This window comes from Kogia breviceps, chromosome 1 (assembly GCF_026419965.1).
Source record: "Kogia breviceps isolate mKogBre1 chromosome 1, mKogBre1 haplotype 1, whole genome shotgun sequence".
In the NCBI taxonomy this organism is placed as follows: domain Eukaryota; kingdom Metazoa; phylum Chordata; class Mammalia; order Artiodactyla; family Physeteridae; genus Kogia; species Kogia breviceps.
In genome coordinates, this window is record NC_081310.1 from 176,388,349 (window position 1) to 176,402,115 (window position 13,767).

At 51.8% G+C, this 13,767-nt stretch overlaps 1 protein-coding gene across 2 annotated transcripts in view; it reads left to right on the forward strand.

Moving 5' to 3' along the window:
• The window catches only part of TRIM62 (tripartite motif containing 62), a 32,617-nt gene extending 26,205 nt beyond the window's left edge, over nt 1–6,412 (forward strand). For both annotated transcript variants that reach the window (XM_059070955.2, XM_059070953.2), the window contains exon 6: nt 4,121–6,412. In XM_059070955.2, the coding sequence (XP_058926938.1) occupies nt 4,121–4,671 (551 nt within the window). In that variant the 3' untranslated portion in view covers nt 4,672–6,412. The remainder of the gene's footprint in view (nt 1–4,120) is intronic.
• Nucleotides 6,413–13,767: the final 7,355 nt, after the last annotated feature.

The following is a 13,767-nucleotide window of genomic DNA, read 5'->3' on the forward strand; positions in this document are numbered from 1 at the left end:
GGCCACATAAAGGAAAAGACATGGTGTGAAAGATCTTAGCTCAAGTTCCAGCTCTGCTTCCACCCAAAGTGGCAACTTGAGCAAGCCACTTAACTCAGAGAAAGCTCCCTGGAGCCTCAGTTTCCTCTTCTGAAAAATGGGTATAGTAATTTGTGCTCCTGGAGCTGCTGTACTGGTCCCATGAGCTAGAGGGTGTGAAAATGTTTTTCGAATGCCCGTACTGTGCAGCTGAGGGCCTGAGTAGGCAGGAGGACTGAGGCGCCAGGCTTCTTGAAGGCCTGGCCAGAGGAAACAGCTGATTGTCCTTGAGAACAAAGAGGCACAAGCCACTCGCTGCCAAGTGATGGTGCTGGACTTTGGGGTTTCTCTGCCGCTTGGGCCACTATGGTATGTGGCTGATGGTGGCCAGGAGACAGTTCCTGGGCCCCCCGCAGTCCACGCTCCTTGCCTTTTGACCTTGAGGTCTCAGAGAGGCTTAAATGGATGGAGAACACACCTGGAGACCAGATGGACTGCCTCAGCGCCTGCTTTCTGTTTTTATAAAAGTGTCCCAGGACCTGGAAAAGAGCTCTGACCTGTAAAATTGTGAACCCCAGGGGACGGGATTTGTTTTGCGTCTGTCTGACGAGTCTGTCACCTCTCCTGAGAATAAAGGATGTGTGGAGGGATTGCCAGTCCCCACACAGGGACTGACTTCTCAGAGGGGGAAAAGGTATTGCCATGTCCCCAGCTGGGTACCTCTCTGGTCTAAAGGCTGTTACTCCTGTCAACCCTAGCCTCCGGGAGGACTTGAAAAAGGCCCGAAGACAGGACCTCTGTTTATGATGAGGTGGACCTCAGCCCACCCTTTGGGATATAAAAACCTCCTAAGAATCAAGCCACACCCTTTGCCTCAGAAGAATGCCAGGCCCTGCCCCTAGCCTCACCCTATGGGCTGTTGGGCCCTGCCCGCTGTGGATCAGGTCCCGCCCTCCCAGCCCCGCCCCTATTGCCAGAACTGACCAATGAACGGCAGACCCCGCCCCTAAGCACACCCGATGAGTGGCAGGTCCTATCTCCGGCAGGTCCCTTGGGCTTCAAGCCTGTGGGTCCACGCCAAGGGCTTAACCCTCAGTGCAGTGAGGATTCCCTCCGTCCTACAGGCCCAATCTCAGAACCACTGAAAGCCCACTTGCCTGCCTCCTAGCGTGTCCTCCCCACTCATCAGTGGCACTGGAAGGGCCCACGTTGCCCTACTTAGGCTTCAGAGTATGGGGCTGAGCCCTTCTGCCTGCACGCTAGTCTCCCCACTGGTCCTTCTAACCTCAGCTTCTGCCTGTCGCTGGTCTCCTCAAATCATCCTGGGCACCTCAGACATAAGGCCCAGTTTCCCGTGGGCCACTCAACCACAGCTGCCCACACCTTGGCAATGTGCCCACTTTGTCCCTCTTGCCCCTCTGCCATAGACACCTGAGTATGACCCATATTCCACAGCCAGTAGGAGTGGCCCCATGTGTGTCTGATTAGATGATTCTTCTCTCCCGAGCTTCCCCTCACACACACTTCCTACATCCCCTCCACCTCCTACCTCTGGACCCCACTGTGGGAACACCCACATTCCACATGGCAGGAGCCTTCTGGTCTGACAGGCTGTGCTGTGACCAGATGACAGGGCGAAACGTTCATACACTGACTCAGTGTCCTTCTCATGGCTACCCTCTTCTATGTCCCTGTGTTTCCATTGACCCCTCTAGTCACAGGGCTAATTGTTTCCATACAGCCTTCTGATTTCTAAGAACAGGAAAGAAGAGTGTAAAACTCAAGACTAAATTTAGTCCTGACAGAGCTCATGGAAGGAGCTTGCTGTAAGTCAATGGCCAGTTTTGTCAGTGGACTGTGAACAGGAGCACAGTTCAGGGACTGGCTGTGACCCCCTGTTAGAGATGATTGCCATCATTGAGGCATTTTATTTCTCTGTGTATATGCAGCCAGCAGAGGTGGCTCAAGTAGGAGGTGATGATGCTCCTGCCACGTATAATCATGCCTCTGCTCCGCCATATAAGGAAAGCACCAGAGAGCCAGCTGGAGGAGTCCTTTCTTTGCTCCAAGGAACTAGTGACAGGATTCCTTCTCCTTTTCTCCCCTCTGCCTCACTCTGCCCTGGCAATGCTCATCCAGGCTAATGAGAGCCAATTCTAGGTTCCTCCTTCTGGCTGAGCATCAGCTCCCTCAGGCAGGCAAGAGTAAACAGAGTCCTTGACAAGAGTTCATGAGACTTTGAGAGCCAGACCTGCTAAGCCAGTGTGGCCGGCCCAGAGCCGGGTGCCCCAGCCTGTGCTGCCTGCCCAAAGATCAACACAAGCGGGGTCAGTTTAATTTGGTGAACCTTTCTGGAAACATTCCGCATGCCAGGCCGTGTGCTGGGCGCTGGGCCCACCAGGGAGAGCCTGGTAGGAGAGTACACAGTCCTTGCCCTCCTGGTGTACATGGGGGTAAGATATGGGCACAGAAGACTACCCCACGTATCAGGAGAGGGGCACAAACAAAGCTAAGGAATTTCAGAGGAAGGAGTGAGCATACCTACTGGCCAACCAGGAAGGCTTCCCTGAGGATGGGCCCTGGAACTGAGCCTCATGGGGTGTGATTACAACAAGCAGAGTTGAGGTGGTAGAGGGAACAGTCTGGGCGAAGGCCTTGGGCCTGAGTGGGGTGGCGGGTGTTGAGTGAGAGGTAGGCAGGAAGAGAGGGCTGGGGCTGGATTGCACATGGTCTTGATTAGACCTGGCTCTGCCAGTGTTTGCCTGGCGACCTGAGACTAGTCACATCTCCTCTCTGGGTCTCAGTTTCCCCATCTGTCAAATGGGAGAGTTGGCCTAGAATCAGTGGTTTTCAACTTTTTCAGACCCATCATCTACTTTTCTTTCTTTTTTTTTTGCGGTACGCAGGCCTCTCACTGTTGTGGCCTCTCCCGTTGCGGAGCTCAGGCTCCAGACGCACAGGATCAGCGGCCATGGCTCAAGGGGCCTAGCCGCTCCGCGGCATGTGGGATCTTTCCGGACAGGGGCATGAACCCATGTCCCCTGCATCAGCAGGCAGACTGTCAACCACTGCGCCACCAGGGAAGCCCCATCTACTTTTCATAACAAATAATTTGTAATGTCTCAAAGACAGTATGACCTTTTCACAATTTCAAGTATATATACACATATACATATATATGTATATGTGTGTATATACTCTATGATATAAAGGAAAAATAGAAGGAGATTATTTATAATAAAATATTGTATATGTCAATATGTAGATGCTCACTCACAACCACCCTAGAAAACATAATGAATGAGTCAGATGCTCACACCATAGCTAAAACATCATTCTGCCTCAAATGCAGTCTTAAATAGGTAGGTTTTATTGGTCAATGGTGTTCTTCTTAGAGATGTATTTTCCAAAAAAGTGAACAATTCTCAGTGACATTCCAGACAAAACAAATTCAGTCTTCCCCCAGTTTATATGGTAATTGCATTTCAAAACATTCAGTATATATTAACACTGGACAAAAATTATTTCAGTTTATATGCAAAATGGAGTTAAGCTGCAGCTTCAGGTCATTGTGAAGATTTTTCATCCACATGAATATCTGGTGGAACGTCTGAAACTCATCGGTGGGGGCATGGGACCGCCCTGTGCATTTCATACAGGGCATTTGGCATCCCTGGATCCCACCATCTGAGACAACCCAAACACCCCAACAAATTTCCAAAGCACCCTATAGGGTGATTATCCAACCCCCGAATAATCCTTAAGCTCCCTCCCAGCTCTGAAATTACCCAATTCTGGACCGCATTCAGATTTATTCAACAAATTTTGTGGAGTGCCCACTGTGTGCCTTGCCCCAGGTCACCATCAGTGAACAAGCAGCCATAGCTCCTGTCCCCTGCAATCAGGTTAAAATCTGAAAGGACCTTAGCTGTCACCCTTCCATTTTACAGAGGAGGAAGCTGAGGCCCAGAGAGGGCAGGCGTGTATTCAGCATCACACAGCCTCCTGGGGGCCAACCAGAACCTGTCCTCAGGGAGGCACCATAGAGTGGGTCCACCGCCTTCTCTCCACTCATCTTCTCTTCCTCCTCCATCCCCGGCAGTGCCAGCCGCCCTGACCCTGGACCCGGGCACCGCCCACCAGCGCCTCATCCTGTCCGACGACTGCACCATCGTGGCCTACGGCAACCTGCACCCACAGCCGCTGCAGGACTCACCGAAGCGCTTCGACGTGGAGGTGTCGGTGCTGGGCTCTGAGGCCTTCAGTGGCGGCGTCCACTACTGGGAGGTGGTGGTGGCGGAGAAGACCCAGTGGGTGATCGGGCTGGCACACGAAGCCGCGAGCCGTAAGGGCAGCATCCAGATCCAGCCTAGCCGCGGCTTCTACTGCATCGTCATGCACGACGGCAACCAGTACAGCGCCTGCACCGAGCCCTGGACGCGGCTCAATGTCCGCGACAAGCTCGACAAGGTGGGCGTCTTCCTGGACTACGACCAAGGCCTGCTCATCTTCTATAACGCCGATGACATGTCTTGGCTGTACACCTTCCGCGAGAAGTTCCCCGGCAAGCTCTGCTCCTACTTCAGCCCCGGGCAGAGCCACGCCAATGGCAAGAACGTGCAGCCGCTGCGGATCAACACGGTCCGCATCTAGTGCTGCGGAGGGACACCGCAGGCCTGAGCATGGCCACCAGCGAGAGCCCTGCCCCGGAGAGCGGAGGCCGGGACTCCAGCCCAGCCGGGCCCACTTGAGATCTCAGGCCAGTTGTTTACCCTCATTTCCCTGTCTGTAAAATGGAGGTTTTGCTCCACGATTCCGAAGCTCTTCCAGCATTGATGTTCTGTAGCTCTGACCTTAATGGGGATGCAGCTTTGGTCCAAGGATGTGACATGGCTTCTCCTCAGGGCAGCGCCTGCCCAACCCTCCTCCCCCTCCTCTCAGGGGCAGGGGACTGCGTCCCTATGTCTGCCTCCTGCCCACATGCCCTAAGCTCAGGATGTGTCAGTTGTTGCCAGCAGTTGGCTGCCTGAAAGAGACACAGAACCCTCTTATGCTTCCAGGCCTAAGATTTGGCCCTGAACAAGCTAGTGATGGGTCGTTTTATCCTCAGTCCCAGCCCACAGTAGACACAGGCGGTAGCTAGTCCCAGGGTTGCCTGAGAACCACCTTCTCCTTCCATCCCTGTACCAAGAGCTTCATGATTTTCCCACTTATCTGCGGGTCGAAATGATGTTGTGGCCTGTGGAAGGCACCCAGTAGTTAAGCCCACGTTACAGTCACTGTGCCACCACCTTCCTGCCCACAGGTCTTAAGGCCAGTTAATGGCACACCCCGACGTAGGACAAGCACCACTGGATGGTGGAGGTCCCCAGCAGCTCCAAACAAGGGCCCATCCGGGCCTCTGTGACCGGGCTAGGGTGTGGCGAGGCCGTGGGGGACAGTTATTTTAGTCAGGCCCTGAGCACTGGGGTGGGTGTCAGCTGGGCCCCCCTCCCATCAATCTTGGCATCTGTCTCAGCTGGGATCCTGTTGCAGAAAACAAGAGCTGCTTTAGCTTTAGACAAGGATTTATTACCAGGTCCCTAGTGGCTTTGTAAAATCATTGGAAGGGCTGGAGGAGCAGACTCTGCTGAATTTCCAGGAACAGCTCCCAGCTGCCAAATTCATCATGTCTTTTGTGACCAGGAACACTGCTCCCATCTGCAGGAAGCCCCTGCATCAAGAAGCCGCTGGCTGCAGAACTGCGCTGACTCTGCCACTGTCCACGCCAGTCAGTGGATGTCCTGAGGGCTGCCTCCCCCCATTCAATTCCATTTCCAGATCCAAATGTCTACGAGGGATTCTGTGTGGGGAAACTTAAGTCAGATCCAGAACCTGGGCTGCAAGGGAGTCTGGGAAATGTACTTTTCTTCTTTCCAGCCTCATCCGTACAAAAAGGCACAATAGAAGAAAGTTAGAATGGATGTTGAACAAGCCCACCTTCAGTTTTTGCCATTGGAATCCACCTCTAGGCCTTGGCTTTGAAGCAGCAGAGCCTCTAGTTGTCCTGCTCCGTGGCTTTGTCCTTGTCCAGGACAGGAACCCCAGGAGCGGGCCTGCAGGACCAAGCTGAAATGTCTCCCATGCCTTAGCTTTTCTTTCTAGTCCTGGGGCCTAGATTCTGAACTTGAGGTCTCTGACCACACGCATCTCAAAGGAGCCAGACTAGCTGAACTTGGGGGGCTCCCACCTCACAACTGCTGCCCACTGGGGCCTCCCTTGGGCAGGAGGAATCCTCGGTCTCACCCCACCCATTCAGCTACCAGAATCTGGGCCACCCCCAGCAGTATTTTTATTTTAAATGTTGCCCATTTTGTGAGTTATGATGAATTTGTATTAAATTAAAGTTACAGGCTGTGAGCGGTCAGTTCCATTCATTTTGACACACACAGAGGCCCATCTATCCTGGCCCAGGCAGCGTACATACATCAGCATAGCTAAACCACAAAGCAACCCTACCAGGTAGATAGTATTATGCCCATTTTACAGAGGGGGAAAAATGAGGTTCATAGAGAGGACATGACTTGCCTACAGTCCCATGTCCCACACCTGGTAAGTGAGTTTAGAACTGAGTGAGCCCAAGGCACTCAACGTCAGAACTTACCAGCCAGGGAAGAATGTCAGTCTTTGCCTGGAGGAGGGCGTGGTGGTAGCCTTGGGAGCAGACAGAGGGGAGATTATGAGACAGTGGCAAGAGCCTAGTCACTGGAACCCCACAGACCTAGGCTTAAATCCAGGCTTCGTCACTGGGTGCCTTTAGAGAAATGACTTAACCTCTCTGGACCTCAGTTTTCTCACATGGAAAATGGGGATAATCATCACACCAATCTCACACAATTTTTGCTCAGCGGCTCTGTCCTCTGGAGGAGAAGCTGCAAAGTGCAGTGCACTAGGGAGGACCTGCCTCTCATACCAGCTGCCACCCAGAATCAGTGCCTGGAACTGTGTGGGTTTTCTGAACCTCTGGGCTGGCTCTGCCCCTAAACAGTCTATCTTCTTCCTTGTGCCTTATGAGGGGTGTGGGACCACCTAGGCCAGGAAGGTCCCCAGGTCTGCTGTGTTGAAGGAGGTCCATCCCACCTCTGACTCATGGGGAAGCAGCCTGGCCAGGAGACAGGGCCCTGCATGTGGACGCAAAGGCTGTTCACACTGTAAGTAGAAAGGCCACTGGGACCCCCTGCAGTTGTGCACTGCAGCAGCCTCGGAAACAGGACTCCTGGGCCTAGTCTTTGCTCTGTGCTGACTCATTTTGTACCGCGAGGGTCCTTTCCACAGTCTCCTCACCTGCAGAATGAGGGGGGTTATACTGGATGCTCTGTGAGGTGGACCTTCACCTATACCAGGAGGCAGGGAAGGGAAGAGAGGGAACTACCCCAGACATTGATTTGTTTGCAGTTCTAAGAAGAGGGACATGAACAAGGAGGAGGAGGGGCCATTGGCAAGGGCAGAGGGAGAGGTCTCTGATTGGCTGATGGAGAACACCCCAGTTTACAGAGAAGTTGTAGGGGTTGATACTGGAACTAGAGTATCTCCACCCCCCAGCTCCATGCTCTCAGATCCCTGTGACTCCCCCAAAGCCACACCCCTCTATTTTTGCTCAGTGGATCTGTCCTCTGGAGGAGAAGCACCCCATCCATGCTCCTTCCTTCGCCTTCCCCCACTCAATCTCAGCACCAGGTCCAAGAAAGGCTGGTCGCTGTCCAGTCTTCACTCCCAGTTTCCAAGTGTCTGGGAGTAATTGTAGGGACCTAATCTGAGCACACAACTGGGGACTCTGGGAAATCAGGGTACCTCTAAGAGGTATGAAGTGTCCAGAGAAATCCTGAATGAAAGAATCTGGGGTTATCAGGCTAATACCAGGAACTCCACATTTAACAGGTAAGCAAAGAGGGGAGGTAAAGGCAGCACAGCCTTGGAGAGGAAGGAGGGATCAGGAAAGATCTTCCCCAGGGCAGGAAAGAATTGATAGAATGACAGAAACCCCCATTTGCATCCCTGTTTGTGGTCAGCAAGCAAAGCACTAGTACTTCTTGCACCTGCTCTAACATCAAGACAAGCCCATGAGGTTTGTATCATTATCTCAGTGTTTGAGCTGGGAAACACTGCTTGCCGGGGAACCCACAGCCAGTACTCAGCAGAGCTGGAAATCAGACCCAGGCCTGTCCAAAGACGAAGCCCAGTTCTTCACTTACCTCCCTGGAAATGCTTTTCAACTTCGAGGACAGCTTCAGTGACAGGCAGCAGCCACCAGAACTGTGATCCCCCTGGGATTCAAGGGGGGAGCTTAACTCAGGCTCCACACCATTGAATTACGCAATTGTACCGGGCTCTGCTACCTTAACGAGCCCGTATGGGGGCAGAGCTAGTGCTTATTATTTGGATTAAGATTACTTCATCTAGGGCTTCCCTGGTGGCGCAGTGGTTGAGAGTCCGCCTGCCGATGCAGGGGCCGCGGGTTCGTGCCCCTGTCCGGGAAGATCCCACATGCTGCGGAGCGGCTGGGCCTGTGAGCCATGACCACCACTGAGCCTGTGTATCCGGAGCCTGTGCTCCGCAACGGGAGAGGCCAAAACAGTGAGAGACCCGCGTACCACAAAAAAAAAAAAAAAAAAAAACAATTACTTCATCTATTTAATGTAAAGAACTTTTGAAAGATTGGCCTTACTTCTGTTGTCCTTTTTTCATAATAGAAGCCTGTCAGGAATGGTATGCCTGTTAGTTCTAGACTTCCAATATTCAGCAAAGATTTAGTAAAAGGCAGAGCTTTAAATGGGCCTCCTATTTTTTGAAGATCTTGCTCATCATTTTAATTATGAATAATGGAGGCAGAGCCTAAGACTAATATAGCTTTAAAGATTGCTCATGTACAGACATTTTAAAATGTTAGGTATAGTTGATTCATGCCAATAGTTAAGATTATTAAACCTAGTTGTCATGAGGTTGAGAAACCAACCATTTTTTCATTGATGTATAATTGACAAAAAACATTATATTACTTTCAGCTGTACAATATAATGATTCAAAGTTTGTATATATTGCAAAATGATCACCATAATAAATGTAGTTAACATTCGTTGCCATAAAGAAAAAAAGAATTACACAACTGTGAGTCAAGTCACATCTGCAGGCTCCACCTCATGTACCTCCCAGGTCAGAGGTGGACTCATGAAGGCACGATGTGACCCTAAGTGGGTCCCTCTCCCTTCTTGGACCTCTGTTTCGCCATCTCTATTAGGGAGGGGCTAGGGATCTAGTTAACTGATTGCCAAGGTACTAGCTCTGATGGTCCAGGATTCTGTAAGTCTGATGTTGGTCCCAGGGCTTGGCCTGCTCAGCACCTAACAAGGCCATTAGCTCTGGGGTGGCAGCAGGCAGCAGGAATAAAAAACAGAGGTAAGGTCTTTTTTTTGCCGCCGGCCGAGGCGGGTCCTCAAAGTGCAGCAACAATCGACAAGAGAGGGTAGGGAACTGAATGCACCAAGGTACGGGATCAGAAGGGCACAAGCAACTGATGGTTGCAAGGCAAGTTTAATAACAACGCGTAGCCGTATATATACCCCTAAAGCAGGGAATTTGCTTAGTCACGCCTTATCGGCATCAGCTGGTTGATTGGCTTCTCGGCTTCTCCCTCAAAGGCACCAATTTCCCCTCCAGGGTTGCTTTTCCTAGCTTTAGGGAACAACCAGGGACTCCCAGTAACTGAGCAGGTCCCTGGAGCGATTTGGCCAAAGGCTATCTCCTTTTTTACGTTCATACCATAAAGTCCAGGATGCATACCAAGGAGAGTACAATCGGGCCCTGAGGCTTATGAGGGTCTTAATGGCGCCTTCCTCAGAGGGCAATGCTCGCCACACTTTTTTGTGTTTTTTTTTTCTTTTTTTTTAAGTGCAGAGAAAGGATGAATAGTTGGACCTCGAGTCTCTCCTTTGTTCATCTCAGCTACTGGTGTGCAGGAGTTAAACTACAACAGTCTCCTATAGAAACACTGAAGTTAAACAGTCTCCCGTTAGCTCAGCTTTGAAAGGGAGATGGGGAGAGGGCCCAACGGGGGTGGGGGAAAAGAGAGAGATAGAAGGAGAAAAGGATGGAGAGAGGAGATCAGGTCTCTTGACAGCATGGTCTCAGCTCAGGGGCTCTAGGGATGGGCCTTCCCTTCTGCCAGAGAGGACATCCCAGGAGGCTGACTGCTCACACCTGGGCAGAATTCCTGGCTTCTTCCCCTCCTGCCTGAGTCTTGCCCTGTTCACTATCCTCAAATGCTCCACCAGAATGTCGGTCGCAAAGGACCATGTCACAGGCTTAAATGCAGGTGGCCAGGAGTGGTGAGGTCCGGGGAGGGGTGGTGTGCTGGCCAAGGTGCTGAACTGTCATTGGCCACCAGGGCATGATAATTTCTCCTTACTCTGGGACACCTACAATTCTAGCCAGTGTCTCTGGGGGGAAAGGGGTGATGAGAAGCAGAGCAGAAATCAGAAGTAGAGGGAGTGAGGGGGGAGGGGAGGGGGGAAGAGGGAGGGGGGAAGGGAGAGGGAAGGAGAGGGAAGTAGAGATGCATTCAGGAAGCAAAGCCTCCAAAAAAATAGCAGGGAGGGGGATACTTTTTTTCTGAAATATGCTCATTTTCATTTGTTTTTCTTTTCTATCTGGATTAAATTATGTGGATTTTTGTTTACCTTAGGTAGAGAAAAGAACAGTCTTCCATCTTCTTTCAAAATTTTGACAGTTCTATCATATTTCTGACTATTACAAAATGCCCCCCATTCACTTAGGAATTCAGTGAACTAGGGGAAGAGTGGACACTTTGGACCAGAGGGCCAGGGGCTTCCTACTCTGATGTCATGACAAGGGAGGGCCTTTCAAGAGACTGGAGCCAGGGGCACAAAGCTCTGGTGAGCTTCCCAAAACTGTGGGCCATGATGTGATCAAGTCTGAATGCTGGAGGATTGGGGGCTCCTCCAGTCCAATACGGAGGCCCAGAGAGAGTTGGTTTCTAGCTCAAGGTCATATAGCACATGGCAGAGCCAAGGCCAGAACCCAGGTGTCCGGGCTCCCAGTCACTGAGGAGGGAGAATGGCCAGCTGAGAGGGCTTCCCACCCAGGAAAGAAAAAGGAGCACAGAGGGCCAGCTGGGAGGGGGCAGGGGCAGGGCTGAGGTGGGTGGTACTCAGAGGAGAAGGGTCCCCGTAACTAAAAGGTCAGTGGGGTGTAAGGGTGCCCTCAGAGTGGTGGCTCCAGCTCCTCGGCGAGGAAGAGGAACAAAGCAGAGTCAGGAAGTCCTCTCTGGGGTGGAGTTAACCCAGCTGAGCGTTCTAGCCAGCATCACAGATTCCACGATGGCCGCTAAGAGACCACTGGTCTCAACCCCATCATTTCACGGGTAAGAAAACCGAGGCCCAAAAGGAAAGTCACCAGCCCGTGAGGCAGAGCCAGGCCCAGACCCAGGTCTGCAGACTCACAGCCATCAGCTCTTTCCACACAACCTTTAATCTCCCCGTTGTGGATGCTGATGCCTCCTCCCTCCCCTCCCCCAACCCTGGGAACCTGGCATAAGAGCACAAGGAGAAGGGGAGTGGCTTGTGTCCCTGTAGCTCCAGGCACCAACAGCTGGTGCCTTTCTCCATCTTCCTCCCCAGAGAGAATGGAGAATCGGCCTGGGCCTCCGTAGCCCCTCCTCCAGGGCAGAGTCAGTCGGTGCCTACCCACACCTGGTACCTCCCTTTCTGGCAGCAGAGCCAGAGCCAGAACTAGCCACAGCAGGGACAAAGCCACCTGGGAAGCTACTGGAGCCACGGGGAGTCGCAGGTAAGTGAGGGCACTGACCCGAGGGCATCCCCTTATTCCATGGCACTAGTGTCAGCCCTGCTACCCCAGGTGGTTGGGGATTTGGAATTTATTTTTCCCGGAGAAGGGGTTTTCCTTCATTCCCTGTAGGCTGAGCCCCTGGGACTGCTTCCTCTGCCCGCTGCACACCCCAGGCAAAGCCCCTCCATGACTAAGCTGCCAGATCTACAAGACAGGAATGGGGCCCTGGGGCCCAGCAGCTCTCCTCTGCCACTGGGAGAAGGGAGAAGCAGATAAGGGCCCCAGGAGGTCACAGAAAAAGCAGAGACCAGCTGGAGTTGTGTGTGCGTCCCACAGATGCAGACTGAGGGTTGAGATCTGGGCAAACCTGCTAAATCTGGAGTGGGCCCGGACTTGGTGCCTGACTCACCAGTGACCCTGGACAGCTCCTGGCATCGCCACCTTATGGGTGTCCACTCCTTGTTGATTCAACAAGAGAGATGGGTGGCCCTGGGCTATGGGGCAACCCCCGGTTCTAAGGTTCTAGCTTGAGGCAGCCTCATGGAGTTTGTCCAGCAATGCCCACCCCCTTCACCGCCCCCCCTTCTTTAAGGGCTTCCCTCTGTCACACTTCTGGAATGCATTCCTCCATCCCTTTCGTTCCTCCAACAAAACTTACCCTCCTGTGTTCCTCAGGGTAACTGACTTATGGTTTGCAATGCCTCCCTCCCTGACCCATGCACATTTATAATAGAAACATTTTTTTAAAATATATATAAATTTATTTATTTATTTATGGCTGCATTGGGTCTGTGTTGCTGTGTGCGGGTTTTCTCTAGTTGTGGCGAATGGGGGCTGCTCTTCGTTGTGGCACGCAGGCTTCTCGTTGTGGTGTCTTCTCTTGTGGAGCATTGGCTCTAGGCGCGCGGGCTTCAGTAGTTGTGGCATGCAGGCTCAGTAGTTGTGGCTCACGGGCTCTAGAGCGCAGGCTCAGTAGTTGTGGCACACGGGCTTAGTTGCTCCGCGGCATGTGGGATCTTCCTGGACCAGGGCTTGAACCCGTGTCCCCTGCATTGGGAGGTGGATTCTTAACCACTGCGCCACCAGGGAAGCAAACTGACCACCCCCAGCCAGACTGTGCACAGAGAGAACCAGGAAGAGCCAGAAAAGACTAGGGACATTGTTTGATTGTTTTTTTTTTCAATTATAAAATAACTTCTGCTTATTGCAAAAAATTCAAATAGACGTAAGACCATAAAACAGAAAATCCCCTCATCCCACTCCCAGGAGTCAATAGCTGTTAACAGTTTGGTGCAGGTCCTTCCAGGCATTCTTCCTTATGCATAAACAAAAATAGAATTTTCTTTTACAAAAGTATGTTCACTCTTTATATCCTATGAGTTCTGTAAATTCCTACAAATAGAATTTGTTGGTCAAAAGTCTTGCTCATTTTAAATGTGTTGCCTTCCTAAGTAAATTTTTCTCTTATAACATGTTCATCATAGAAAATTTGGAAAATACAGTCAAGACACACAGAGTAAATATTACCCATCAACCACTGTTCAGAGATAACCACTGCTAGCATTTGGGTGATAAGGTCTACAGATTTTTTTGGTTTGGGGGGTTTTTTGTTTTTTGTTTTTGCGGTACGCGGGCCTCTCGCTGTTGTGGCCTCTCCCGTTGCGGAGCACAGGCTCTGGACGCACAGGCTCAGCGGCCACGGCTCATGGGCCCAGCCTCTCCGCGGCATGTGGGATCTTCCCAAACCGGGGCGCAAACCCATGTCCCCTGCATCGGCAGGCGGACTCTCAACCACTGCGCCACCAGGGAAGCCCGGTCTACAGGTTTTTTTTCCATGTGAGTATTATTTACCAAAATCGAACACATTCTCCTATTGTTCCATAGCCTATTTTTTTCTCCACTTAATTT